Source organism: Peromyscus leucopus, chromosome 6 (genome assembly GCF_004664715.2).
Source record: "Peromyscus leucopus breed LL Stock chromosome 6, UCI_PerLeu_2.1, whole genome shotgun sequence".
Classification (NCBI taxonomy): Eukaryota; Metazoa; Chordata; class Mammalia; order Rodentia; family Cricetidae; genus Peromyscus; species Peromyscus leucopus.
In genome coordinates this window covers 42,690,762-42,718,267 of record NC_051068.1, presented here as the reverse complement: position 1 = coordinate 42,718,267, position 27,506 = coordinate 42,690,762, and the positions used below count along the sequence as shown (strand labels likewise).

Here is a 27,506-nt window from a genome sequence, read left to right as displayed (position 1 = left end):
AGCTAATCTGTTCTCATTAATAGCTTAAGAAGAAATTGAATTTTATCAATAAAATTTTTTTATCAGTTTCAATCCCCTCAATTTGACCTATACACCAAGTGCTTCAAAGCACAAGTTATCCTCCAAGAATTCTCTAGAGCTTCTGCTCCCAGGGAAGATTTCAGAGCTTCGGTTTTTTCATCTCTTTTATTTTATGTGTGCTGTGGGGTGGACTGTATGTCAAATTGCTCTGATTGGTCAATAAATAAAACACTGATTGGCCAGTGGCCAGGCAGGAAGTAGGTGGGACAAGGAGAGAGGAGAATTCTGGGAAGCGGAAGGCTGAGGGAGAGAGATACTGCCAGCCGCCGCCAAGACCAGCAGCATGTGAAGACTCCGGTAAGCCACCAGCCACGTGGCAAGATATAGATTTATGGAAATGGATTAATTTAAGCTATAAGAACAGTTAGCAAGAAGCCTGCCACGGCCATACAGTTTGTAAGCAATATAAGTCTCTGTGTTTACTTGGTTGGGTCTGAGCGGCTGTGGGACTGGCAGGTGACAAAGATTTGTCCTGACTGTGGGCAAGGCAGGAAAACTCTAGCTACATATGTGTATTAGTGTTATGCTTGCATGTATGTTTGTGTACTATATTCATGTCTGGTACCCAAACACTCGAAAAGAGGGCACTGGCTCCCTGGAACTATAGTTGTAAACAGTTGTGAGCCACTGTGTTGGTACTAGGAACTGAACGTGGGTCCTTTGGAAGAGCTGCCAGTGCTCTTAAAAACCGAGCTATCTCCCCAACCATCAGAGCTGTAATTCTTAAAAATAGAACTATCTATTTCAGGGAGGTATCAACAGGATGAGAAAAGATCTCTGTGTCCTGCTTATGTGTTTTTATTTCATTTAAACATCTAGGACAGATACTCATTATTAAAGAAAAAGATTCATGAGCCATTTTACTACCATTTTTGATAAACTGTGTTTATTTATATCCTCTACTTTAAAATTCTAAATGGAATGGCTTCTTATTTCAACTTATTTCAATCACAAATGACATTATAATCCATGCTCAATGGCATGTCACAGAAAGAGATTTCATTCACCATGTTAACCTTACACTATCACAGCCACAAGCAAATAGTACCCCAGAGCATCAAGCAGCTGCTTCAGAAGCAACCTGAAAGGGAAGGTTGAGCCAGGTCATCATATCACATGGAACTCACAACTCTAATCATCCAGCACAGTCGACACTGCGGTGTTGTTAAGCTCGCTGCTCACAGAAGCTGAGGTCAGCTGGATGCTCCTGTCTACAGTGGGAATTCTCCCACCCACAGTTTCCTCAGTGTTCCTCTTTGGCCTCAGCAAAATAATGAAGCACTTAGGAAGAAATATGCATCCTAACAAGCCATAGCTGGATGCCAAAATGGCAAATATTTCCACTGCCACTTTGAATTTGCCTTTGGTGCTCAGGTAAGCAGGGACAAAAGAGATCCAGACAATGAAAAAGACCAGCATCCCGAAAGTGATGCATTTCCCTTCATAATAGTTATCTGGCAGCTGGCGAGCCACAAAGGTGGTAAGAAAACACAGTAAGGCCAGAAGGACATCAAACCCAAATATGGAGCACAGAAACTCTATAGAACCTTCATTGCACTCAAAGATGATCTTTACATTTTGAGGTTCAATGTTCTTGTACACTCTGGGAGGCTCCAACACCAAGTAAGCTGAGCACACACCAATCTCCCCTAAAACACAGGTCAGCACAATGAGTTTTCGAATAATGGGGTGCATGGATGTAAGCCGAGTTTTGGATACGGAAATCCTGTAGGCAAAAAAGAGTGAAATAGTCTTTCCAAGAATGGAAGAGAGACAAAGGCAAAAGCCCAGTGCCAGAGTGGTCTGGCGGGCCATGCAGGACCAGTTGAGTGGCTTGCCTATGAAGAGCATGGATGAGAGCAGGGTGATGACCAGAGACATCTGAATGAGGAAGCTCAGCTCCCGGTCATTGGCCTTCACCAACGGAGTGTGCCTGTGGATCACATACACCACGATGATGGCCAAGACCACAAGTGCCCCAAAGATGGAGAGGATGACAAGGGTGAACCCCAGGGCCTCCTCATAAGCGAGGAACTCCACCTCCTTTGGCACACACTTGTTCTTCTGTGCATTGGACCAGTCATCTTCCCCACATGGATCACATTCCCTTTGACCTATTGAGAAAGAGCAGAGAATTGACTGCAAGAAAAGCCACTTGTCACTTTTAACTGTGAACAGCCCAGGACAGCTAAAGACTTGAGCAAGGGGTATGTGTGTGTGTGTGTGTGTGTGATCTTAAAATTAGTAGTGGAAAATGGCCTTGGTGCCTACAAATGCTGTGAAAGCCTGAGAGTTGTTTTCAATTTTAGAAATTGAGCATTTCTTCCCAATCTCAGGCATTCTCGAATTGGTCTTTTTCAGTGATGTGCTCCTCTCTTTCTCCTCCATCTATCTATTGAGGAAAGAGGCATGTGTCCTTATCAACCCTGGAACTGCCTATCAATAAGAAAGTCATGGCTACTGAGGTAAAACAATCAAAAGGACTGGGACACATCTGGTTAAACCCCTGGTGTTTTTAGTTCCTCAGTTAATATCTCCTCATGGAGGAGAATCATGTGTGTGCCCATTCAAATGTCCCCAACTCCAGATGCTCATTTGAGTGAGTGGTGAGGATGAGGGTAAGAAGGAAAACAAACCAACCATGGTCCCTGAGGCTAAGAAAGCTAAGTCTGTCTGGATGGAGGCTCTTAGAGGAAGCACTGGTGAACAGGAAAGGCTACTTGACGTGAGGGTGTGTGGCAGATGAGGGGATGGGTCTACTCAGTGTTAATTTAAAGATCCATGTAAAGACTGGTGTTCCCTGTCAGTTACTCTGACTCCTGGTCTGGACATCTCTGGATGGAATTCTGGGTGGAGACTGGGGACCTGGAGCCAGGGAGTTGTGCAGGTTACAGGATGCTTGTTTTCCATCGCAGACCATTTTATCCTTCTTACATGGTTACTCTTAAGGGTCATGTGACAAAAGACAAGTGCATTTTTTGTTCCTTCAACAACAACAAAAAGTAGAAATATAAATAAACCTGCTCCAACATACTTCACAAAACCAAGCTGCCTAAGTCACTCCCAGAGCGCAGCAACTGAGCATGCTGTGGTAGGAGTTCACGCAGCAGCAGCTGTACAACGCATGTGTTCTCAGTGCTTAGAACCTTAAGACAAGTGGGTGACTGTTCTCAGACTATAATTAGTGTTGAGTCTATTTTAGAAACAAGCAGTTGGAAGATTTTATGAATTTATTCATATTTCACATTTTATATGTTTTTATCCTTTATCCACACTGCACAAGACAATCAATAATTTGATAGATGCTAATGATTTTTGCCATACATTACTTACATCTTTTATTTAAAAAATGTTTCCAAGGACCTTTTTGTCAATAAACATTTAATCTAATTGCATTCCTACTAATGAAAAAGCGACCGTCTCTACCTGGTTTCTCTGACACATATCCATCAGCACATGGGATGCAATCAAAGCAGCAGATGGGCTGCCCCTGGCGAACTCCCTTCCGGGTCCCCGGAGGACACACGTCTGTGCAGACTGAGTGGGGAAGCTAGCAAAGACAAAGACAGTGGGTGTAACAACACCTTGAAACTTTTCCTCTTGGGAAACTGAGGAAGTTCCCAATTGTATTTCCAGGGAGATGGGCGTCCTATTTATAGAGGAGATGAACCCAGGATAGTGAGTGAAGATATCAGCCAAAGCATGAGAATACGGGCAGCGTAGAAAGAATTTCTACTGAAGAACAGTCCTGTGATTGACTCTGGAAATGCCGAACTAACTCTAATGACTTCTTTGTCATCTTGGTGATCAAGACCAAACTAGTATCACATGATATGCTGCAGATGGGACAGTTGACTAAGTCTGTTCCCATTTTCCGAGAACTTAAAACTCCAATAATCATCCTGAAAAACCTGAAATATATTTCCTCTCAGCAAAATCATTTCAGCATAATATTAAAATTAAAGTTGTTTCCTAAATGGTAGGAAAAAAAATTAAAAGTTCAAGGGAGGAAATTGGAAAAGGCATAAAGAAATAAAAGAAGAAGGATAGTCCAGGAATATTTTCTTGCTAAGTTGAGTTAGAAATTTTGTAGCAAACACAGGCCTCCTTCCATATCATGTATCTTACAAAGAATGTTACACTTTGAAATACAGAATAAGAGTGATATTGGCAGATAAATTCATATCTTAATCTGAGGATAGAAGGATGTTTCCTTTTTACTTAATTTTTTCATGGGGTATATTTTGATGGTGTTTTACCTCCTTTCTCAACTCTTCCCAGATCTTTCCCTCCTCCCTACCCACCTAACCTCATGTAAGTTAAAATCAAAACCAACAAAAATAAATAAGACAGAATAAATTCCAAAACAAAGCCCCTCCCCTAACACACACACACACACACACACACACACACACACACACACACACACACACACACACACCATGGAGTTCATCTTGTGTTGGTCAGCCACTTCTGGGCATCGGGACCTGCCCTGATGTGTAGTTGATAGACCCAGTGACACTCCTTTGGAGAAAATTGGTTTTCCTCTTTCCAGTGCATATCAATTGCAAATAACACTTAGGTAAGGGATGGACATGATACTCACTCCCCTCTCTCAGGGCTGGGTGCCATCTGCCTTGAATCTGTACAGTTCCTATGCATGGTGCCTCAGTCTCTGTGAGTTTATATATACATGAGACATGTTGTGTCTGAAAGTCATTCCTTGGAGTCATCCACCACCTCTGGCTCTTCAAATCTGTTTAGCTCCTCTTCTGCACAGATCCCTGTTGGCCAAAGGGATCTCACGGACCCCTCAAACACCACAGGCTATTGCCAAGGCTATTGGCTGCTCTCCATAACCTGAGAGTAAGGCCCTATTGCTGAAGACACCACTTAAGCTACCAAACACAGTAAAGTCGAGCTGATGCCCTACTAGAAGCTTTACCCCTACTGACTTGCATTCATGGTGCTGGAAAGTATTCGGCATGCTACTGGAGAAGAAAAGCAATCATCAATATCATCTAACTACAAACCCTATCACCTATAGCATCAACTCCCTACAAAATATACTAATGCAAGAGTGGCACAAATGTTGTAAGAATAACTAACCACATGTAAAATTAAATTAAACTATAAAATAAAAAAAACTAACCACTTTTTGATTAGATTTAAGGCTATCTCCATGAGATGGACCTCATACCTAATACTGCTGAAGTGGCATGAACCTGGGACTACATAGATCATGAGCCTAAGAGAAAACCTACTACCATTATTCTGTTTAAAGAATATAGCAAAACAACATGACTCCTGATGATGACATGCTGCTGTACTCATAGGTCTGTGTCTCTCTCAGCATCATCAGAGAAGCTTCCTCCCGAAGTAGATGGGAACTAACACAGAGACCCACAACTGGACAATGTGCAAAGAGTGAGAGACTTTGGAACACTCAGTCCTAAATGAGATGTCTCCATCAAACCCTTTCACTCGAGGCTCTAGGATCAGTTTCTTAAAGGGCAGATAAAATACTCTCTCTGAAAGAGTAATACTTAGATGTAATCTCAGAACTTGGGAGGCTAAAGAGGGAGGTTCATGAATTTGAAGCTAGTCTTAGCTAATAGTAAGATCCTGTCTCAGAAAACAAAAGAAGATGTAAACCTATAAGGCTTTCCATCCTTAAGATATAAACATATATGACTGGTGCTATTAGTAAATGCTCATTAAGTTAGTGTTGAATTGCATTCGAAGCACTCCATTATACAAATATAATACCAATCTTAATAGAGAAGAAAAATAAGATGACTATACTCTACTGAAACCTTATTAAAAATAGAAATACACTATTATACTTTTATTAGTTTTCTTTCAAATAGAGCATGAAAAGCAAGTGTCAAGATTCATCTCTAAAGTACTTCACCTTCCAGGCAGTGAGCTCAGCACCACAGATGTTTAGGCTTAAGGCAGCTCTGTCCTTTCTGCAGTTATAGAAGGGTCGCATTTCTGTGTTGGCCTACATGGTATCTGGCTACCTGTGGCTATTGAGCCCTTGATATAGCTAATGCAACTAAGGAATTTTTTCCTTATTTTTTCCACTTTATTTAATTTTGATTTATTTACTTTTTGTGTGCAATTCTGAGATGAAACTTAAGGCCTCAAGCATTCTAGGCAAGCAGTCTACCAGCCCTGTTGTAATTAATGTACATTCGAAAAGTTAACTGAAGTTAGGGGCTACTGAGTTGGACAAAACAGCTCTTGAACAAAAAGACACAATGCAGGGACTGGTGGCGCATGCCTTTAATCCTAGCTCTCAGGAGGCAGAGGCTGACAGATCTCTGTGAGTCTGAGGCTAGTTTGGTCTACAGAGTGAGTTCCAGGCAAGCCAGGTTACACAGTAACACCCTGCCTCAAAAATACCAAAAGATTAAAAAGAGGAAAGGAGAGAGGAAGGAACAGAGGGAGGGAGGGGAGAAGGAAAGAAGGAAATGAAGAGGATAGTTCTGTTTTCCCCATGTAGCACACATTGATATGCTATTTTGATTTCTAGCCATAACATATCCAAGTACTGCTTAAGGATGCACCAAGAAAAGAGAGAGTAGGGTGTAAGAAGAGGTGTGTGTGCAGTTTTGCGAATATGTATAAATCTATATGTATATCGCTAGGCATAGAAATCTTAGAGCAAGTACTGAGAGATGAAAAAGATCCTATCTATGTGAGGCACAGGGTAGGAGCTCAAACCCTTATTTGGGGATCTCAGACTTCAGGGCAAGAGGAAAGTTAAAGTGGGAGGGTGGGAAACTCCTCCCAGACTCTCATTAAGAAAGCTTCCAAAGCAGCAGTTCCCTCTGGCCCCAGTGACATTACTTTCATCTTTCTGTGATTTTTTTCCAGTCTTCCATCCTGAGATTCACATGGAAGATTTAAATTGTCTGTGTTACCGAGTCACTTGTACACTTCTATAAGTCACTACATAGGAAACACTAAGTTATATTGCCGAAACTCTACTGTGCAACTTCCCCCCAATTCCTATCTCATTAAAGACAAAAGGTTGAGTACATGATCCATGATGAAAATGCTTAAAATCAGTGATGAGTGTTCAGACATTGAAGGGTCATGGATCAGCCTCCCCCTACTCAAGGCTCAGGAAACATCCCGAAGAGGTAGGCAGAAAGACCCTAAGAGCCAAAGGGTGGAGAAGATGGGAGGAGGGCTAGAAAGTGCTGTCCTCTGGACGTGACATGGCTGTTCCATGCATAAATTCACAGCTGGTGTGGCTGTCTACAAAAGGTCAAGTCGATCAAAGTTCCAGCGTGGATAGGGGATGAGCTCCCAAGGTTCCACCCCTAGCTGAAGAGTTATTAACAGTTGATGGCTGCTGTGCTGGAGAGTCACTTTACTTTGGGGATGTATCCATGCACCAGCAGATGGCCCCACACCCATGCACATGTGGTCAGCACTAATTGGATTCAGGAGCTCCTAATAATAAAGTAATTTATGAAGAGGACATGCATTTGTGAGAGGGATGGGTTGGTAAGTCCCAGGGAGAAGTAGAGGGAGGAAGCGGGGGGGGGGGGGGGATAAAAATCAAAATATTTTCTATACATGTATGAAATTTTGAAAGAATAAATTTAAAATATTATTTTATGTCCACCCTAAAAAGATATTTTTTGAAGACAAAAATCGTGTGGGTAAGGTTCTGGAGAAATGAGAACACTGTACACAGCCGCAGGGAATGTGTGGTACAATGAAAACAGTATGGCTGGATGTCAGAAACTTAAAATAAAACTACCATGTGATTCAACAATCTCAATATCAGCTATATATCCAAAGGAAAATAAATCAGTGTTCCTAATATTTGCACTCACATGTCATTGCAGCACTATCCACAGTAGATAAAAAACTACTTCTGTTCATGAACTGATGAGTGAATAAATAAAATGTAGTACAGAAACACAACTGAATATTATTCAGTCGTAGCAAAAGAATTAAATCTTGACATTTGCCACAACATAGACAGCATTGGAGTTTACATAGTAAGGGGAGTAAGTCACACTCAGAAAGGTAAGTACTCTCTGATTCATGCATACATGAAGTCTAAAATGAGATCTCATTAGAGATCAGGATCCTAGCATAGTGATTGTCAGTGGCTGGACAGACTTCCCAGAAAGAGCAGAATCAAGAAAGGCTGGTCAGTGGGTACCGAGTTACCATTAGATAAAAGTAGGAAGTCTGGTGTGCACTTGCATAGTAAGATGACTCTGGTTGTGTTTACACTTCTAAAAGTGAGGACTTTAAATGCTGTCATCATAAAGAAACGATGAACATCTGAGAAGATAGAGATAGCTAACCCAAATATTACAGACTATGTATATGCATGGAAACATCACAGAGTAGCTCATAAATAAGTAAAACTTTTATGTTCTTATGTATCCTTTTAAAAATAGACTTAATTTTAAAACAGAAATGTAAGTTTGTTCAGCAGATATAAAATTCAAAGAAATGAAAAGGGTTGACTTTACTTGTGAAAGAAATAACAAAACAATGTTTCTGGGTTTAAGATAGAAGTAACAAGGCATTAAAGAATATATTCCAGGGGCTGGAGAGATGGCTCAGAGGTTAAGAGCACTGACTGCTCTTCCAGAGGTCCTGAGTTCAGTTCCCAGCAACCACATGGCGGTTCATAACCACCTGTATTGACATCTTCTGGCCTTCAGGGACATGTGCAGGCAGAGCACTGTATACATAATAAATAAGTAAATAAATCTTAAAAAAAAAGAAAAGAAGAATATATTCCGAAGAAACTTTAATAAGAACTATTGAGCAAAGGGCGGCAAAATAACCCAGAACAGAAATGAGATAAAGAAAAAGCCACTGAGAGAGTGGATGGGGTGAAAGTAAACACAGAAGAGGGTTAGGGATACGGCTTTGGTGAAATGCTTGTCAAGCACAAGGTCCTGAGTTCAAATCCCAAACACCCAGATTAAAGCTGGCATGATAGAATACGTCTGTAACCCCAAAACTGAAGAGAGAACCAGGCAAATCACTAGTGCTCATTGGCCAGCCAGCCTACCTAAATAGGCAAGTCCCAAGTTCAGTGAGAGACCCCGTTTCAAAAAATTCAACATGAAGAATGACTGAGGAAGACCCCAACATCGGCCTCTGGTTTCCACACGCATGTACACATACATACAAGCACAGGCACACATACATGTGTATCACACACGTACATGCACACCCTTCACCACAATATAGACAGAAAAAGGAAATAAAACACAAAAGTGGTCAAAATAACTATGGTCAAAGTGCTTAAAAAGATAACATACTGAAATTAATGTTTAATACTAAAATCCAAGAAAATATTCCAAAATTTAAAAATCTGAATTTTCATATATTTTAAAATGTGTTGTACCAAGGAAAACTGATTTTCAATTAGAATAATTTCTAAGTGTTTTACATTTCATTGATATCCTTAAAATATATAAATATAAATAAAATAATCTATCAGTGCAACTAACCTTTGATGACTCAGTGTTCCAAAATATTGAAGAATTATTTGGAATAATGAGCTCAAACTTAGTAGTACTTTTGAAGTTGAATTTCCCAACTGGTACAAAGGAAATTTCTCCATTATCATCTAATTGCCAATTTAGGATATCATAATGTCCATTGAGCACGTCTCCATTTTCATCCAGAACCATCCGTTTTCCATCATGCATTTCAAATGAAATCTCCTTCATATAGTACATTAGCTAGAAAGCAACACAGAGGGGAAAAAAAGAGAGAAGAAAAGAATTTGTAAAACTCCAATTGTCTAGAAAATAGTTTTATAAAGAAAATCATTTCAAAATCATATTTAATTTATGAAATTGTAGTGCTTCCTCTTGGTCTCTCTACTTTTTTTTTTTTTTTTTTTTTTTTTTAATTAGCTACGACAACCTCTAGCCACAAGTCCAAAATCAAACTTGAAGATTTCAGTCCGAACTTCCTGAGAAGATGGCGGGGTAGACGCTGCCGATTGTAAACTAGTGAAAGTCAGAATAAAGGGGGGGGGGGAGATTGGACTCAACACCAAAACGAAAAGAAAGGAGGGACTTCAGAAATCCAGAGAGGAAATGAAAGAATACATGGAAAGTGCAAAGAAAAGAAAAAACAGGAAACCAAACACAGCTTGCACCATGAAGTCACCTTGCGTGGCAGGAGGAAGCTACCTCCGAAGGGACGAGGACAGATGAGAGGCACACAGTCCTACCCTCAGGACCACGCTGTAGCCTTCATCCCTCCAGCAGACTGGCTAGTGGTGGAGGAAAAGCCCATTTTGTCACTCTATGTGTCTGAGAGGCTAGCACCTGAGTACCGTCTCCAGAGGGGACCTATTGTTCAAATGGAGCTACCTTGGGAGCCTAAGATTAGGGAACAACCACACATCAGGAAGCCTCAACTTGGCCTGTCACAGCTCCTGAGTAAGGAGAAGGATAAAGGAGTCAGTTGTGTAGAGCAGGGTAGCTGAGGCTGACAAGAGTGTGTAGCAGGAGCCTCCGCCTTGGCTAGGAAGTGCATGGGGAGGGAATAGCCCCAGCCTAGGTCAACAACAGATTTTAGCAGGTGAGACTGACCCTGGAGTTTGACAGCTCTCAGGCTGAGGCCAGGGGGTCTATCAAACTCTGGAGCCCCCTGTTTCTTCTCTTGGGCTGTGGGACTAAAGTTCCAGGGGTATGTATGATGCCAGAAGGGCGACTGAGGAGTTCTTGAAGGTGTGAACACAGACCCTGCATCAGCCTCAGTTGTATACATAGGACACACCTCAGTTAAAGCATAAGCCACCCTAGAGAACACAATCCAGGAAGTCTCCTGGGAGAAGGGGAGAAGGGAGAGGAGGGGGTGCAGAGAGCCTCCCCCAGCCTATGGATGGCAAAGCTAGGCAGAGGCACCTGTGAGCAAAGAAGGAATGTTAGTGAGGAAAAGACAGCTCGGATGGGTGCAAGACACTTGTCCAGTACTGACCACAACAGCATAACCATAGGAAAGATAAGTCCACAAATTCAAGTGACACTTTTGCCCTGTGCATACGGCTGGAAGTCTCTAAAACTCTAGAAGAAGAAACATTCTCTCTCTCTCTCTCTCTCTCTCTCTCTCTCTCTCTCTCTCTCTCTCTCTCTCTCTCTCTCTCTCTCTCTCTCTCTCCTCCCTCCCTCCCTCCCTCCTCCCTCCCTCCCTCTCTCTCCCTTCTCTTCTCTATCTTTTTCTCCTCTTTCTTTCTCTCTCCTCTCCTTCTCTATGCATTCTCTCTTGATTTTTTTTCCTATTTACTATATTTTCATCACTTTTGTTACTTTATTGTATTATTTAAACTTTTTGTATTTCTAGTTGTTATTCTCCTTAATAATGTATTAAATTGTTTTCCTTATTGGGACTGTTTTTTGTTGTTGTTTTAATTTTTTCATTGGTGTCCTTCTCTGTATCTGTACATGTTTTTTGCTTAGTTGGGTGGCTACTTGTTATCATTTTTTCTGCTTTTTCCAACCCCCTCCACATTTAAATATTTTCACTTTAACTTACTGCTTTTTAAATATTTTTACTTTGTGATTTTTATGCTTCTTCTTCCTTCTTCTTCCTTCTTCTTCTTCTTCTTCTTCTTCTTCTTCTTCTTCTTCTTCTTCTTCTTCTTCCTCTTCTTCTTCTTCTTCTTCTTCTTCTCTTCTCTTCTTCTCCTCCTTCTTCTTCTTCTTCTTCTTCTTCTTCTCCTTTTTGACAGGGTTTCTCTGTGTAGTTTTGGTGCCTGTCCTGGATCTCACTCTTTAGACCAGACTGGCCTCGAACTCACAGAGATCTGCCTGGCTCTGCCTCCCTAGTGCTAGGATTAAACATGTGCACCACCACCGCCTGGTTTATGCCCATTCTTACATTTAATTGCTGTTGTTTTTGAAGTTTTTTATTAATGGGTTTTGTTGTTTTCTTTTTGCATTTCTTTGATTTTTTTTTTAAATCTCTTCCTTGTTTCTCTTTCCCTCTATATATCTTTCTTCACTCTTTGTTTTCTTTTCTTTCTCTATTATTTTCCCTCTATTTCTCCATTTTCTCTGCCTATTTCTTGTATCTCATCCATTTACAATTTCTACATCTGCCCTAAATATTACTTTTAGCTTATAGCATATTCCTTAGTAGTTTTTCCATTTTTAGCTTTATGGTCAATGATGGTGGATTACCAGGCTCCATGAGATGCCATGCACATTTCTATACCTTTCATGGGTTTATTTTATTGCTGTTACAACAGTTTGAATTCTCCTCACTGAGTGGTACTGAGAATTGAGCCTTTAGCAGTAGCCCGGTCAATGAAAGGATTCTGAAATAAAACCAGAAGAGACATTCAAATCACAACACACAAACACAGGACCTTGGAGGGGTTTGTGGGGAGTGGTAAGGAATGCTGACTTCCTGACTTGAAATAGCACTCTTGAACTCCCAGCAGCTCATATTACCTACACAAGATCTGCACAAAGCTAGACCAACCCCTATCCTGAAAGGAAGAGAAACTCATTTGGCCCTAATTCTTCTTAGTGATGTATAGACAGTTGATGGTTGCTAGGGAGAAAGAGGTTTATTTATTCTTCAGTAGTCCCCACTGGTTAAATATAAATGTTTCTGTGAACAAACTCTCACTTATCCTACAAACAGCCCTAATGAAACTCATTGGGTCACACACACACACAACACACACACACATACATACACACACACACACACACATACACAATCAAAGTAAAGACATGGGGAGAGAGGGTCAAGGGAAGATAATCAGGTCAATATGATTGTACATGTATGAAAATGTCAAAATGAAATATATTATATGTAATTAACATAACAGTAACTAGATCTGTTTAATTAATTCAAATAAATAAAATGGGAGTCATACAGTAACTTGAATTAAGAGGAAAAAAGACATTTGCCAGGCAGTGGTGGCACTCAGGAAGCAAAGGCAAATGAATCTCTGAGTTCAAGGCCAGCCTGGACCAGGACGGCTAGGGAGAAACAGAAACCTTGTCTTAAAAAAACAAAAAACCAAAGGGGAAAAAAAGAAAAGAAAAGAAATTAATGAGGAAACTTCATTCACATTAGCTTTAAGAAAAATACCTAGGAATAAACCTAACCAAAGAAGTAAAATACCTCAACAATAAATACTTAAGACACCAAAGACAGGCATGATGGCACACACCTTTAGTCCCAGCACTCGGGAGGCAGAGGTAGGCGGATCTCGGAGTTCAAGGACAGCCTGATCGACAGAGGAAGTTCCAGGACAGCCAGAGGTACACAGAGAAACCCTGTTGAGCTCTTTTCACAGACACCAGAGTTCCTTATGGTCCATTTCCAAAGCTTTTCTAGTCAATACTAAGGGAGTCCTCAGACCCTTTTCTTTTACAGCCTGACCAACATAGTGAAGTATGTCAGAGGAAGATTAGAAAGTAGAGTTCATTCACCTACCTCCATGCAAGGGACTCAAATACCTATTAGTTCTTGTGAATACCTTCACCAGATGGATGGAGTCATTCCCCACAAAAATCAAAAAGGGCCTCAGAGATCATCATCATCCTTATAGAATACATTATCCCTCACTTTAGTCTCCTCTGGTCTCCAAAGACAGATAATCACCCAGCTTTCATTTCTAATATCATTCTCAAAATTAAGTATTATCTCTATGTATCCTGACATCCTCATCTTTGGGGTTTTTTGTTGGTTGATTTTGCTTTGTTTGAGACAGGGTCTCACTGTGTAGTCCTGGCTTGTCTACAACTTGCTATATAGACCAGGTTGGCCTGGAACTCACAGAGATCAACCTGCCTCTGCCTCCCAATTACTGAGATTAAAGGCTTGAGCCACCATAGCTGACATTCTTTGTCTTCCAGGAAAGTAGAAAGAGCCAGTTAAACTCTTGGGAGAGATCTTACTAAACTTGCACTCAAGATCACATTCTTGGCCCCAGTCTTCTCCCAGTTGTACTGTAATGATCCTGTATTACTCCAAAGTCTACAGCCTACCTTAACCTCACTTAAGCCCTTCCTCCAGTCAGACCTCCTGCTAGACCCAGAATTCACTATCTTTTTCAGTATTTTATACCTTTCAGATAAATAATCAAGACTGTCACTGAAGGCCAGGACAAGAACAGCCTCAAGTGTGACTTCACTTTTTCAGGATCACCTCCTTACATTAGGTTAGGAGACTAGGTCTATCTTAAAATCATACTGCATGATAAATGACCACTCAAAGCCATGAGAATGGGACCTTATCAAATCTTCCCTCCATCTTAAGCTGCAAGGGCTGTCACTGTGGATTCATCTGTCTAGAGCTAAGACTGTTCCACACCCAGAAGCTCAGACAACCTATTTCTCTGAGTCTCTTGGAGAGCTCTCTCTCCTCTTCTGGCAAGACCTAGGTGAAACTCATCCACAGATACCCCAATACCTCTGTGAGTAGCTAAAATACTCCCTCATCTCGCTGAGCTTTATGATATAATTTTACAAACTTTGTCTCTCTCTTAATCATTCAGTGTCTTAATAAACAAGACCCAACTGAGTTTGTTATTTTGTCTTTTTTTTTTTTCAGAGCTGAGGACTAAACCCAGGACCTTGTGCTTGCTAGGCAAGCGCTCTACCACTGAGCTAAATCCCCAACCCCACCCCACCTCCCACCCCCCGGCAACTGAGTTTGAAGAGTTCATTTTAGACCTATTTGTTCAGAGGGGTCTTCTAGATTACCTCTGGACAGAGGTAAGCACTTACATTTAGTTAAAATATGTTTCTACTTCTATAAGAAAGCCAAATATGGCATAGTACCATATCAGGGACCTGCTCATTGTCTTTTTACTCATATGCATCCTATTAAGGAACTGACCCCACCACCAGAAAGGCACACATGCACAATAATAATAACAGCAAAATGTAAAGAATAATTGTCAATGAATGCTAAAAACCAGTGGGCAAAAGTGTAATGAAAAGCTATACATTTTCAGAGCCTCAAAATATTGCCCAACAAGATAATTATTACTTCCCAAGGGAAATACAGCAACTTTATAGAGAAAAAATGGGGATCCTACTGTAATTAAATTATCAAAGTTAATAATATTAGCAATAATTAGAAATGCTTACATAATGTGCCTTCCTTTTTTTTTTCTGTTTTTTGAGATGAGACTATGTAACCCAGGCTGGTCACTATGTTCCTGAGGATAGCTTTGAACTTCTGATGTTCCTGCCTTCAATTCCTAAGTGCTAAAATAATAAGTGTGCACCAAGTACCATATTTTCATGTGGTCTAGGGGACCAAAGCCAGGACTTTGTGCATGCTAGAAAAGCACTATCAAACTGAGCTGTATCTCCAACCCATGATATGCCTTCTGATAGAAGGAATTTGAAAAGATACAATATTGCTTTTGTGTTATTTGTGCTAAAAATGCATAAACTCAACCAAATCATAAAATATTAGACAAAGCCAAATTGAAGCCACTCTAAAACTATCTGACCAATCCTGATCATATTATCAAGTTCATAAAAAAAGGAAAGGGAAAAAGTACCACAGACGGAGTAAGACTAAGACTGAGTAGTAAGATTGAAAGCAGGAGGCAAACGATTGAAAAGGCAAGTCAAAGAGAAATGCAGTGGCCCCAGCCACTGCAACCTCTGCTGTACTGACAGGGAGTTATATAAGGGTAAAGTGAGGATGATCCGTCAAGGAAAAAGTAACAAGTTAGAGATCGTATTAGTTAGGGTTTACTATTGCTAGAAAGAAACACCATGACCATAGCAATTCTTATACAGAAGACATTTCATTGACAGTAGCTCCCTTACAGTTTCAGAGGTTCAGTCTATTAAGATCATGAAGGAGAACATGGCAGCGTGCCGGCAGACGTGGTGCTAGAGCTAAGAGTCCTACATCTTGACTCAGAAGACACAGGAAGTCGACTGACTGTCACACTGAGTAAAACTTGAGAGAAAGACCTCAAAGCCCACCCCACAGTAGCACACTTCCAACACAAGGTGTGGCCAGATTAAAGGTGTGCCCTCCAGTCTCAAGGTCTGGATTAAAGGCATGTGTCATCCAGCCTCCTCCAACAAGACTACCCTTCCTCCAACAAGGCCACACCTCCTAATAGTACCACTCCCTATGAGCTTATGGGGGTCAGATACATTCAAACTACCACAGAGATGCTAACTGGATCTCCTGCAGGGCTGTTAGAACCAGGGCAGGGATGCTCAAGTTCTGTATTTCCAGGTAAGGGGAGGATCGTGGATGAGACCGCACAGGCTACTCTGAGCCAACATGAATTGCTTAACATGAGACCAAAAATGGGAGGCACAGAAATGAGTCTCCCAGGTAATGTCCCAGAATCTTCTACAGTTCTCACACTACAGGAAGACTCCATAGTCCAGCTCCTTTCAAGCTAGATAAGACCACATGACTAAAATATGCTATGTGAGTGTAAGAAGAATTGTATATAATTTCCAGAAATGGTCTTCAGTCCCCTTTTCCTTCTTGTTGTTTCAAATGTGAGCATGGTGTCTTGAACACAAGTAATCATCCTAGATGACAAAGTGAAGCCACACATTGTAGACAGAAACGGCAAACTAGAAGAAACTGGAGTCTCTAAGCCATTCATTTAGTCCTAGAAGGTTTACCTTTAACTTTTACTTATGTTAAAGAAAACCAGAAGCCGGGCAGTGGTGGCGCACGCCTTTAATCCCAGCACTCGGGAGGCAGAGCCAGGTGGATCTTTGTGAGTTCGAGCCAGCCTGGCTACAATGAGTTCCAGAAAAGGCGCAAAGCTACACAGAGAAACCCTGTCTCAAAAAACCAAAAAAAAAAAAAAGAAAAGAAAAGAAAAAGAAAACCAGCTTATCTAGTAAAAAAAATTCCTTTTGTGGAGGACATGGATTCCATTTAAACAAGCCTAATAATTCTGTTAATAAATGGGGATTTAAAGCACACCTCCAGCTGGGCTGTAGAGGTGCATGCCTTTAATTCCAGCACTTGGGAGGCAGAGGCAGGTGGATCTCTGTGAATTTAAGGCCAGCTTGATCTACAAAGTGAGTTCCAGGACAGCCAGAGCTGTTACAGAAAAACCCAGTCTCAGAAGAAAAAAAAAAAAAAAAAAAAACATCCAAGCCAAACAGGCAAACCAAAACCATTTCTTTAAGTAGACATGCAAGGAAATGAGACCATCAAAGGTAAAGAACTTTAACATCAGGAATACTCATGAATGGCATGCTACATCACGAAGGAAAACAACTTACCTGCCATAATTCAAAGGTAGGTATATATGCACAAGTATTATTTGGAGAATATGGCCCGCGTCCTTCTTGACATCTGCTGAGACGATCCAAGGCATAAGCTATAGCATATACAGCTTGTTTGACATTGTTCGTGGTTCTGAGCTGAGATATATCCAGATAGGTATTTTTCAGGTCTTCCAGCCTCTCCTCTCCAGTGCAGAGCTGATCAGACATGTCATACAGTCTGTCTTCTTTGCCAGTCATGTTCACTCTGTGGTCCACATTGTAAGGCACACTGCTGTTGGGCCAGGTACAGTTAAAAGCAGTTTGCCAGAATTCAATGGTCAAGATATCATTTGGATCCTTGCTAGGGTGTATATCATAAAGAAATTCTTTTAATCCTGGTATAACGGCTCTTGGGACTGCAAATCCAATACTTCCTCCAAAATATGGAAAGTACTCAGGCTTTGCAATGAGGGCTGAGGTAATCCAGGCTTCGCTGGCTATCCATGTCCTATCAGTGATGTTGTGATGAATCATTTCCAGCACAAAGGGGCTGAGGTCAATGTCAGAGGTATAAAGCACAACGACTCTGGCCGTGGAACTCTTTACTGCATCAACAGCTTTTTGCATTTTCTCATTGGAGTAGACTTTGGGAATGGTTTCAGAGAAAGCAACACAGAGGTTTGCAGTCTCCATTTCTTCCTTAAAAGTTTTCACTCCATATTTTCCATAATCGTCATCAGCTGCAATAGCGCCTACCCAGACCCAACCAAAGTGTTTGATAAGATTCACCATGGCCTCAGACTGGATCTTATCACTGGGTATTACACGAAGATAAGATGGAAACTGGAATTTGTCACTAAGAATTGAGCAGGAAGAAGTATAGCCCACCTACAATAGAAAACATTTATAGTTATTAGGAAGCCAGAGCCAAATCTTAAACGACAGCCTCGGAATAGTCTGTGAGGGGAGGAGCTGAATAGTTCTCTCATTTTCCTCACATTTTTCTATGAAAAATGACTACTCCTACTCAATGAGTCGGGGCTGCTGATGGAAGTTGTTGGTCTATGCTGTCAACCCCAAGGGGGGTTAGGGCAACCTATTATTGATAAAATTCAATGCAGTGTTCTTCATGAATGGCACTGACGGTGAGGTCATTTGCTTTTTCCTGTATTCTCCCTGGAGGTATGGTACCTCCCCTGAGTCACGACATCCAGACTGTTCATCAACTTCAGTATCTCATGCACAAGGATGATGGAATGGGTCCACTCCCCCTCTATTTGGTAGCACCGGTTTCTCTTGCTTACACTGTGTCACTTCTCCACCACCCCAGTTAGTTTTGTTCTTTTCTTCCCTTTTTTTATTTTTCTCTTTATTTATTTCATTCTGCCAGGACTTCTGCGGGAGTAAATGCTGTCTTCTACTGACAAAAGCAGTACAAACCTTAGGTCTAAGGGAGCATTTTCTCCAACGCAGTCCCTTGACACTCTCATGTTACAGGCCAGTGACTACACACAGGAAGACACCCTTTTTGTCATGTTGTCAGTAGCCCTTGTATGTATTTCCCATCTCTAGGGACTTGATCATGGAACTGAGGCCACCGTGTGTTGGTGACCATTTTTGTGCCTTTCTGTAACTTAACTCTCCACATCACTCATTCTCCTTATCATTTTACTAATGCATCACTTCTGGTAGGGTCTTGTATATCACAATTCCACAGCTCCAGAACTGTCAATTCCTTCAGGAAGTCAATCTACTCGATGTTCTCTTGCCTCAGCCTTTCGTTTTCATTCTTGATCATTCTCCATCCTCTAGCTAACATTTACATCACAGAAGCTATCTACAGGAAAGAACATTTTTAAGAAGCAAGGACAGAACTGAGGGGATGGATCCGTGGGTCGAGTGCTTGCCATACAAGCCTGATGACCTGAGTTCAATTCTCAAATTCCAGGTTTAAAAAAGTGGGTGCAGTGGCACACATGTGTCATCTCAGCACTTCTATAGCAAGATGGGAGGCAGAGAAAGGAGAATTCGCCAGAAGCTTGCAGGACACTTAGCCTCGAGTAGTCTAGACAGCAGCAGTAACAAGAGAAACCCTGCCTCAAACTGAGTGGAAGGCAAGAAATGACTCTCCAAAGTTGTCCTCTAACCTCCACACTTATGCATGGCAGTCATGTGTGCGTATGCTTGCTCCTGTGCAAGAACCTGTAAAGTTGTTTCAGCTTTTGGTAGTGTCCCAAAAGGATATCCGTTTGGTGAAATTCCCAGACCCATTTTAGATTGTGTAATGATTTAGGCCATGATTAATAAGCATCAACAGAGACAAAAACCAAAACATGTGCCTTATTCCAGCTATGGATCAACCCACAGTACTAAAGGAGCATGGTGACTAGTGAGAAGTTAATATTCTCTGCATCACAACTCCATCAGTGCCAGCAGGATGCTCTGGGTAGAGTAATCTCAAATCACCTCTAAGGAAGTCTCAGTTCTCATGGCTGAGGCTTGCTTAAACAGGGTCACTTGGAACTCTGTCACACCCATCCTAGGATGTCTTTGTAACTTTTAACAATTTCTACACGCTATTTGTATTTCTTTAAATATTTTTGTTTGTTTTTTTTTAATGTGCATTGGTGTTTTGCCTGCATGTATGTCTGTGTGAGGGTATCAGGTCCCCTGGAACTGGAGATATGGACAGACAGGTTGGAGCTGCCATGTGGGTGCTGGGAATTGAACCTAGGTCCTCTGGAAGAACAGCCAGTGCTCTTAACCACTGGGCTATCTCGCCAGCTCTGTGTACCATCATTTTTAAGTGCATGTTCTTGCATGAGCTTATGTGCACTGCATGCGTGCAGCAGCCCATGATGGCCTAAAGAAGGCTTCAGATCCCCTAAAACTGGAGCTTCAGATGGTTGTGAACCACCATGAGTCTTGGGGACTGAATCTAGGTCCTCTGCAAGAATGGCAAGTGCTCTTAACCTCTTAGCCATCTCTCCAGGCCCCGATTCTATTTCTTTACAAGTAAGTATTCAGCACAGTATTTCGAAATACCTGAGGCAAGTAATACAACCCCAGAATTCTTGAAGCTGCAACTGACAAGGACGATCCCCCTGATCCAACCAGTGCTGCCAGAATTGATCCAGTGCTGTTTCTAAAATTGGGCTTGAATTCCTCCTGCCCCGTCAGAAACACCAAAGCCGACTCCATTGCTTTGGTGATGGTATAGCAGGAATCAAAGATCTGATAGCCCAGAGTGTGGTTGGGCAAAATATCTTTCCTCTCGTTAATCTCCTTGATGGTGTGGATCATGGTTTTCATCCAGCGGAAACCCCGGAAGTTAAATCTGGAAAGGAAAAGCTTTTGTGAGGCACTGGACACTGGGAGTGGGAGTAGGTGAGAGGGTGGGCAGTGAGACGCTTTTCTAGGAAGGAGCTTCAGTTACATGAGTGATTACAGCTTTTTGCTGAAGCAGCAGCAGGTACCTCAGTCATCACCTAGCCTGACATTACAATCTTAAAATATTCAAATGAATCATATTCACTCTTGATTAGTAATCTTGGGAAGCAAACTTTTGGATTTTTCTTGCCCTATACATATCGTTTATATGTTATGATTTCCTCAAATGGCCAATTATCTCTTTGTCACAAAAATATTGTTCTAGTCAGAATTCTCTTCACCAACAGTCCCTCCTTTTCCCTTCTCATTGGAAGTTGTAGCTGAAAGTTTTTCTGTGTCCCACCTGGCCTGCAGTCGGGACAAATTTCTCACCCACAGTCCCACAGCTTTATTATAAAATAATCACACAAAGGCTTAATATTAATCATAACGGCTTGGCCATTTGCTCAGGCTTATTACTGACTACCTCTTACACTTAAATTAACCCATAATTCTTATCTATGTTTAGCCACATGGCTTGGTACCTTTTTTCAGTTCTGCCTTCACATCTTGCTTCCTCTGTGTCTGGCTGGTGACTCATGACCCAGCCTTCCTCTTCCCAGAATTCTCCTTGTCTGCTTATCCCACCTATACTTCCTGCCTGGCTATTGGCCAATCAGCATTTTACTTATCAAACAATCAGTGCAACATATTTTCAGTGCATACAGAAAGACATCACCCATCAGGGAGTCCCTAGGGCCATATGATTCCCCTTAGCTTGACCTATGTTCTTCTGAACATTAATAATAATTATAAAAATCACTAAAATACATTAAGAGCAGTCAGAAGAACAGATTGGTGCCTAGCCCAACTGTTATCAGAGAGGCTTCATCCAGCAACTGATGGAAACAGATGCAGCCAAATATTAGGCAGACCTCAGGGAATTCTGTGAAAGAGGGGGAAGAAGGATTATAGGAGCAGTGAGGTCAAGGCCCCACAAGAAAAACCCACAGAGTCAACTAACCTGGGTTCATAGGGGCTCACAGAGACTGAACCAACAATCAGGCTCATGGGACTGACCTAGGCCCTCTGCATACACATTACAGTTGTGTAGCTTTGTCTTCTTGTGGGATTCCTAACAGTGAAGTAGGGCCTGTCTCTGACTCTGCTGCCGGCTTTTGGGACCCTACTTCTCCTATTGAGTCCAGCCTTAATAGGAGAGGAGGTGCCTCGTCGTACTACAAATTGAAATCCCATGGTTGGCTGATATCCATGGGAGGCCTGCATTTTTCTGAAGAGGGAGAGGAAACTGTGGTCAGGATGTAAAAACAAACAAAGAAAGAAAGAAAGAAAAGAAATTCTTTTTATACAGTTTACTAAAATACATTAAGACTCTTAAAGGAGTACAGAAAAGCATTACAAAAATTATGTGTAATACAACTCCAACTGCAAAATCTTTCTGAGATTTTTATTTTTAATACTGAAGGATATTGATTGGTTCTCACATATAAACACAAATATGATACATCATCCTTTTAATCCTCTAGCCATTGAAATGGATATTGCAGCTCAATGCTACATTTTTTTTCAATTCCTCTTATATATGTCAACTAACTCTTCTATTTTCTTCTTTCTCTCTTCAATGTGAAAGCTTACTAAAATATTTTAACTTACTAAAGGCAAGTGCTGCAACATGGCTTTATGCATTAAATTTTCTGTAGATATCTAACTTTGTCTTCTGTTCAGTAATTTTTTAGTTAAATACTGAACAACAGGAAACTAGAGAGATGGCTCAGCATTTAAGAGCACTGTTGCTTTTTCAGAGGATCAAGGTTAAATTCCCAGCACCCACATGAAGGTATGCAACCATCCATAACTCTAGTTCTCAAGGATCTGATGTCCAACTCTGGCCTCCACAGGCTCCAAGAGTGTACCTGGTGCACATAGATACATGCAGGCAAAACATGCACACATAAAAAAAATTAAATCTAATAATTTAAAAAATCAACATCAAATAACACTTTTGGAACACTGGAATTTTCTTCCACGTCACTTTGATTGAATTATCATATAGGAGGTCGTTCTTTGGTTTCTCAAGACAGTATACCACAACAGTGAAAGAATAAGCACAACACTTTCTGGGTAGGAAACAGAGACACAGTCAAACAGTAACAACACAAGATGGTGAAAGGAGCCATCTGAGTAGATGATGCTCAAAGGGACACCCAGCCCTGGAGGATCTCACGGGCGTGCTGAGGCTTACACGATGACACAGAAAGAGAAGGGAACTTCAAACAGAAGGAGCAGTCTGAGTCAAGGCTCTTCACCAGGAGAACACAGTAGTTAGTGTCAAGGAATGGGAAGACTGATATGATTGGAGGAGAGAGCTCAGTTGGAGCAGCGTGGGTAAAGACAGGACAACAGACACCATAGCACACAGTGATGTTTCCAGATTAACAACAGTGATATCATCAAACTTTTGAAATAAATGTAGCAGCATTGTTTTTAAGTAAGATTAAAAATTCACTTCAAGAGCTAGAAAAATATTTGCCTGCTTTGAACTAGTAACTTGAGCTCTTGAGAAGTTAACTGAAAAAAAAAAAAAAAAAAAAAAAAAAAAAAAAAAAAAAAAAAAAAAAAAAAAAAAAAAAACTCTAACAAAGAAAGCTATCTACTCCCAAAGGGCAGTACAGAGTTGTTGTTGTTTTTTTTTTAAACATTATTTATTTTATTGGTGTTTTGCTAGCATGTATATCTGTGCACAAGGGTTGGGTCCCCTGGAACTAGAGTTACAGATGGTTGTGAGCTCTTATATGGGTGCTGGGAATTGAATCTGGGTCCTCTGGAAAAGCAGCCAGTGCTCTTAACTAATGAACCGTCGCTCCAACCCACAGAGATTATTATAGTACTGGAAAACTAGAACAAACTAATGTGACCACTGATGGAACCTCAACTGTATGAGAATATTTCCCATCATTACAAAACAATGATCCAAGAAACGATACAGCAGTGAGAAAACAGTTGTGGGTGAAACAGGCAGTGTGAACACTTTCTATAATTAAAGCTGCGTGTGAGGTATTTTAAGGATTACCAGGGAAATCATTTTAAATCATTGCAGGATAATTACTAAAAAGATGGGATTTATGATAAATTTTCCTCCATTCATTAATTTTTCTTATGAGATTCACAATATTTCATTATATCTAAATCTTCCTTTTATGATGATCAAACAAAGCTTAAATATGCCTTTCTTTTCTCCATTTCATTATTTTCCTCTGTTCTGAGCAACGTTTTTCAAAACAATACAAAGTCTTCCTGTTTTGTATACTTTTAAAAGATGGACAACTAAAATGAGTATTGTGTTGAAGTTGTTTATTGCAGAAGGAAACATCTCCAAACCCCAAGTTGGAGTTCTGAATCAGTTAGTTAAAGTTTATGATTCAAAAAATAAAATGAATATTGTTTAGTTTGATCCTGGATTATGAACACTACACAGACCACTGGAAGAATAATAAGAGACTTTGAGAACACTGGGGTTGGAACTATTGACAGACACTGGTGGAAAATAATCCTAAAGATCTAATTTTAAAGAAATGTAGTTTTTTTTTAACATTATAAGACCAAGATGTAGCCACTCAAATCCTAATTTCAATGATTACACAAATCCCAAAATAACCCTCGTCAGGGAATTATTTTAAATAGGACAGATCTCTGCTGTTTCCACTATGCTGTAATAACACATTATTTTATGGGAGGGAAATTCATATTTTAAAATCTGTCTATTATCTTTACCATCCAACATTGCTGGGAGAGAAACCTTCAGAATTTCCAATGAAGGGTGGGGAACAAGTTAAATAATTCCATTTATAAAATATCAGTGGGTTAAATTATGGTGAACTCTAAGTTTTCATTTCAATTATTGGGGGTTAAAGAAGTAAAAACTTCTGTGATAAATAAAACTTGACTCTACAGTAATCTATTTGTAAGTAAAATCCCATGTCTTCTTCCTCCATTCCCTTTTGTGGACAGCAGTCCCAGGCTTGAGGAAGGCAAGAATTGAAACCTTTGTATTTTCTGAAGACATAGAGATGGTTATTATCTTTCACACAATGACATCTCAAATATGGAGCATGAAACATTTCAAAGGAAAGAAGTTGTGATCAGTAAAGATGTGAAGTTGTCAGAAACTGCTAAATGTTTACAGTATACATTGACAACTCTTATGGCCATGAAGTGTCATGGAAATGCCTAGTGGTAAAAGTCCAGCTAAAACTATGTTTGTGTTACAGTTACAAATATTTAAGTCCCCCCTTATATTATATAAGGGTGGGGCAAGAAACAATACAGAAAAAATGAAAAATTGCTTTCTGATAACAATAAGTTGTTGGTAATTTGCTTTGCTTTCTTCAATTTGTGGCATTCTTTTCATACTAAAGTGGTTGTGTGTGTGTGTGTGTGTGTGTGTGTGTGTGTGTTTTGTGTGTGTACGTATGCGTGTGAGTGTATTATGTACAGATAGTTGTCCTATCCGTGCTTTGAATTTCTCACAACTGATTATTGGCAAATTCTAGTATCAGGCATGGATCTTATTTCCTGAGGAGGCAACTTGGAGGTGCAAACACTAAGAGCAAAAGCTTCCAGCAGGAGAGGTCTTGCTCGGATAAATCAGTGCTCCCCTGCAATGTGCTGCTCTTAAAAAGAGTTTTAGTCTTTGCTAATTAACAGTAAATCGGCAGTGCTACATAATTCTGCATCTGTGCTTCTCAAACCTCAGTGTGCACATGAATCAACAGGCATCTTCTCAAAGCACAAGCTCTCTCATTCTGCAAGTCTGGGATGCAGCCCCTAACTCTACATAACTAATAAGCTCTTGCATGCATGCGTGCGTGCGTGCATGCATGCATGCATGCATGCTGCTACTGCTTGCTCCTGCTGCTGCACCACAGAGCACTCTGTGAGAAACAACCATTCTGTATAGCATCAAGAGTCCAGCTGGATACCCAAACCCCATGATCATCACTCCTTCCCCACCACCTGAATTGACAAAAAAGAAGACTAAACAATGGCTTACCCTTCACATATAGGTGATACTGGCTCCAGAATAGATTCATCTACTGGGATGGTCCTGGAGTGAATAGGAAACAATCCTGCAATAATAAGTGAATGGTTTTTGGCATCTACATATCCAGTCAAATTAAACTTGCCCATCAACCTGCATTGTAGTTCCTCCCCTTGGTTTTGAGCATCCAATTCAGCCCATAAAAATGCAAGAAATCCTAGAGCCAAGCATATCTTTCTGCTGGCCATGTTAATAGGGTGTCTAAAGAAACTGACTAGTGTGGAAATCACACACGTTTTAGTGAAGCATCTTGATTGAGCACTAGAGTGTATGTGTCCCAGTGGACTCGGCTTGCCACTACTTGCTATATAATTTTCGTGTCTCAATCACAGGCGTTGCAATCACTTGCAATTTGTGGATCTGGACTGGGAGCTGAGTAACCCTTGGAGAAGAAGCTTCTGAAAACCCCCTTATGCTTTGTAATAATAAGTGACTGGAATACAGATTCTGAGTTTGAGTCATTTTGTTTTGTAGAAACTGTCCCTCTCTTTCCCAGCACTGTTGGCTTCATCAGTTCTCACTGCAGTAATTCTGGGGGGGCGGGGGGAGGTCTTCTCTGTGCCAAAGATGAGAAGAAAGCATCCTGCTTCATCATAAAGTACCCAAAGTGTGACAGTAGTATCATTACCCCACTGATGACTAGGAAGCTAACAAAGTACCTTAGAAAAAACCTGTACGGCCCAGATGTATTTAATGAACTTCTTTCATCCATGCCATTTCCTTTCCCTTTAATACCACGTGCAGCACTATTCTCAAGACCCACTCTAAAGATTGAGGCTCATAGCTCTGGTTTCTCCTGAAAAAAAAAAAATCTCTCTCCCCTATCCCTCCATCCTCTCTCTCTCCCCCTTTCTCCTCCTCTCCCCTCTCCCTTCCCATGTCTATTCACCCACACATACCCATTGTGCTGCTGAACCACACCTCTAGTCCATCTGCTTCCTTTCTTACCAGGCCCAGCTCAGGGACAAACCTCTCTTATAAGATCAGTTTACCCTTTTTCTTAGTCCTCCCCAGTTGCCCTCTCATCCCTGTTTCAAACATCTCTCCTTCAAGTACAAAATTCACAATAGTTTCAGACAGGAGCCCAAAGTATTAGATACTGAAAATAGTGTAGACCCTTTTCTCATGCAACGTTTCTCCAAAGCACTTTCCTCACAGATGCGAGAGAAACCCATACAAACTTGATGTACATTGGAAATGAATATAGCTTTAATTGCCATCCTAAGACACAGAGCAAGCAAAAGGTGCACAATAAGATTTTGAGTCATAAATGGTCTAGTTACATGACGGAATGCACAGCCTTTTAGGTCATGTTCTTAAGAACAAAAGTATAACCCCTCACCAGCGGCAGCACAGGAACCTCTGCACGCTCAATTAGAGGGGTGGTAGCCTGAGGTTGAAGCTGTATCACTCACAGGGTGAAAAAGATGCACCGTGATCAAAGGAGCAACCACTCAGCGCAGCACAAGAAAGTAGCTGCATCACCGGAGAGGAATGATCTTGGTACCAGTGTCCCGCAATCAGATCGCCAGTTCATTGATTGTGTGGGTGGACGAGAGATGCCCTCCCTACTTCTCCTCATGCCTCCACCCTCCACCCCTCACACCTCACCACCTATAGCAAGTTGGGAAAGCTGGCCCTGAGATCATAAGAGCGGGAAAGCTGTCCCTGCCCCTCACCAG

General features: G+C 41.0%; 1 protein-coding gene across 1 annotated transcript; it reads right to left on the bottom strand.

The window, feature by feature from the left end:
* Positions 1-612: 612 nt before the first annotated feature.
* On the bottom strand, positions 613-26,615 carry LOC114710393 (vomeronasal type-2 receptor 1). The gene is made up of 6 exons (XM_028894527.2): positions 25,777-26,615; positions 20,382-20,673; positions 17,352-18,224; positions 9,591-9,824; positions 3,508-3,631; positions 613-2,195 (listed from the first exon to the last, which is right to left on the bottom strand). Exons 1-6 carry the CDS (start codon positions 26,010-26,012, stop codon positions 1,213-1,215), a joined length of 2,742 nt encoding a protein of 913 aa, XP_028750360.1. The 5' UTR covers positions 26,013-26,615; the 3' UTR covers positions 613-1,212.
* Between the last annotated feature and the right edge of the window lie 891 nt (positions 26,616-27,506).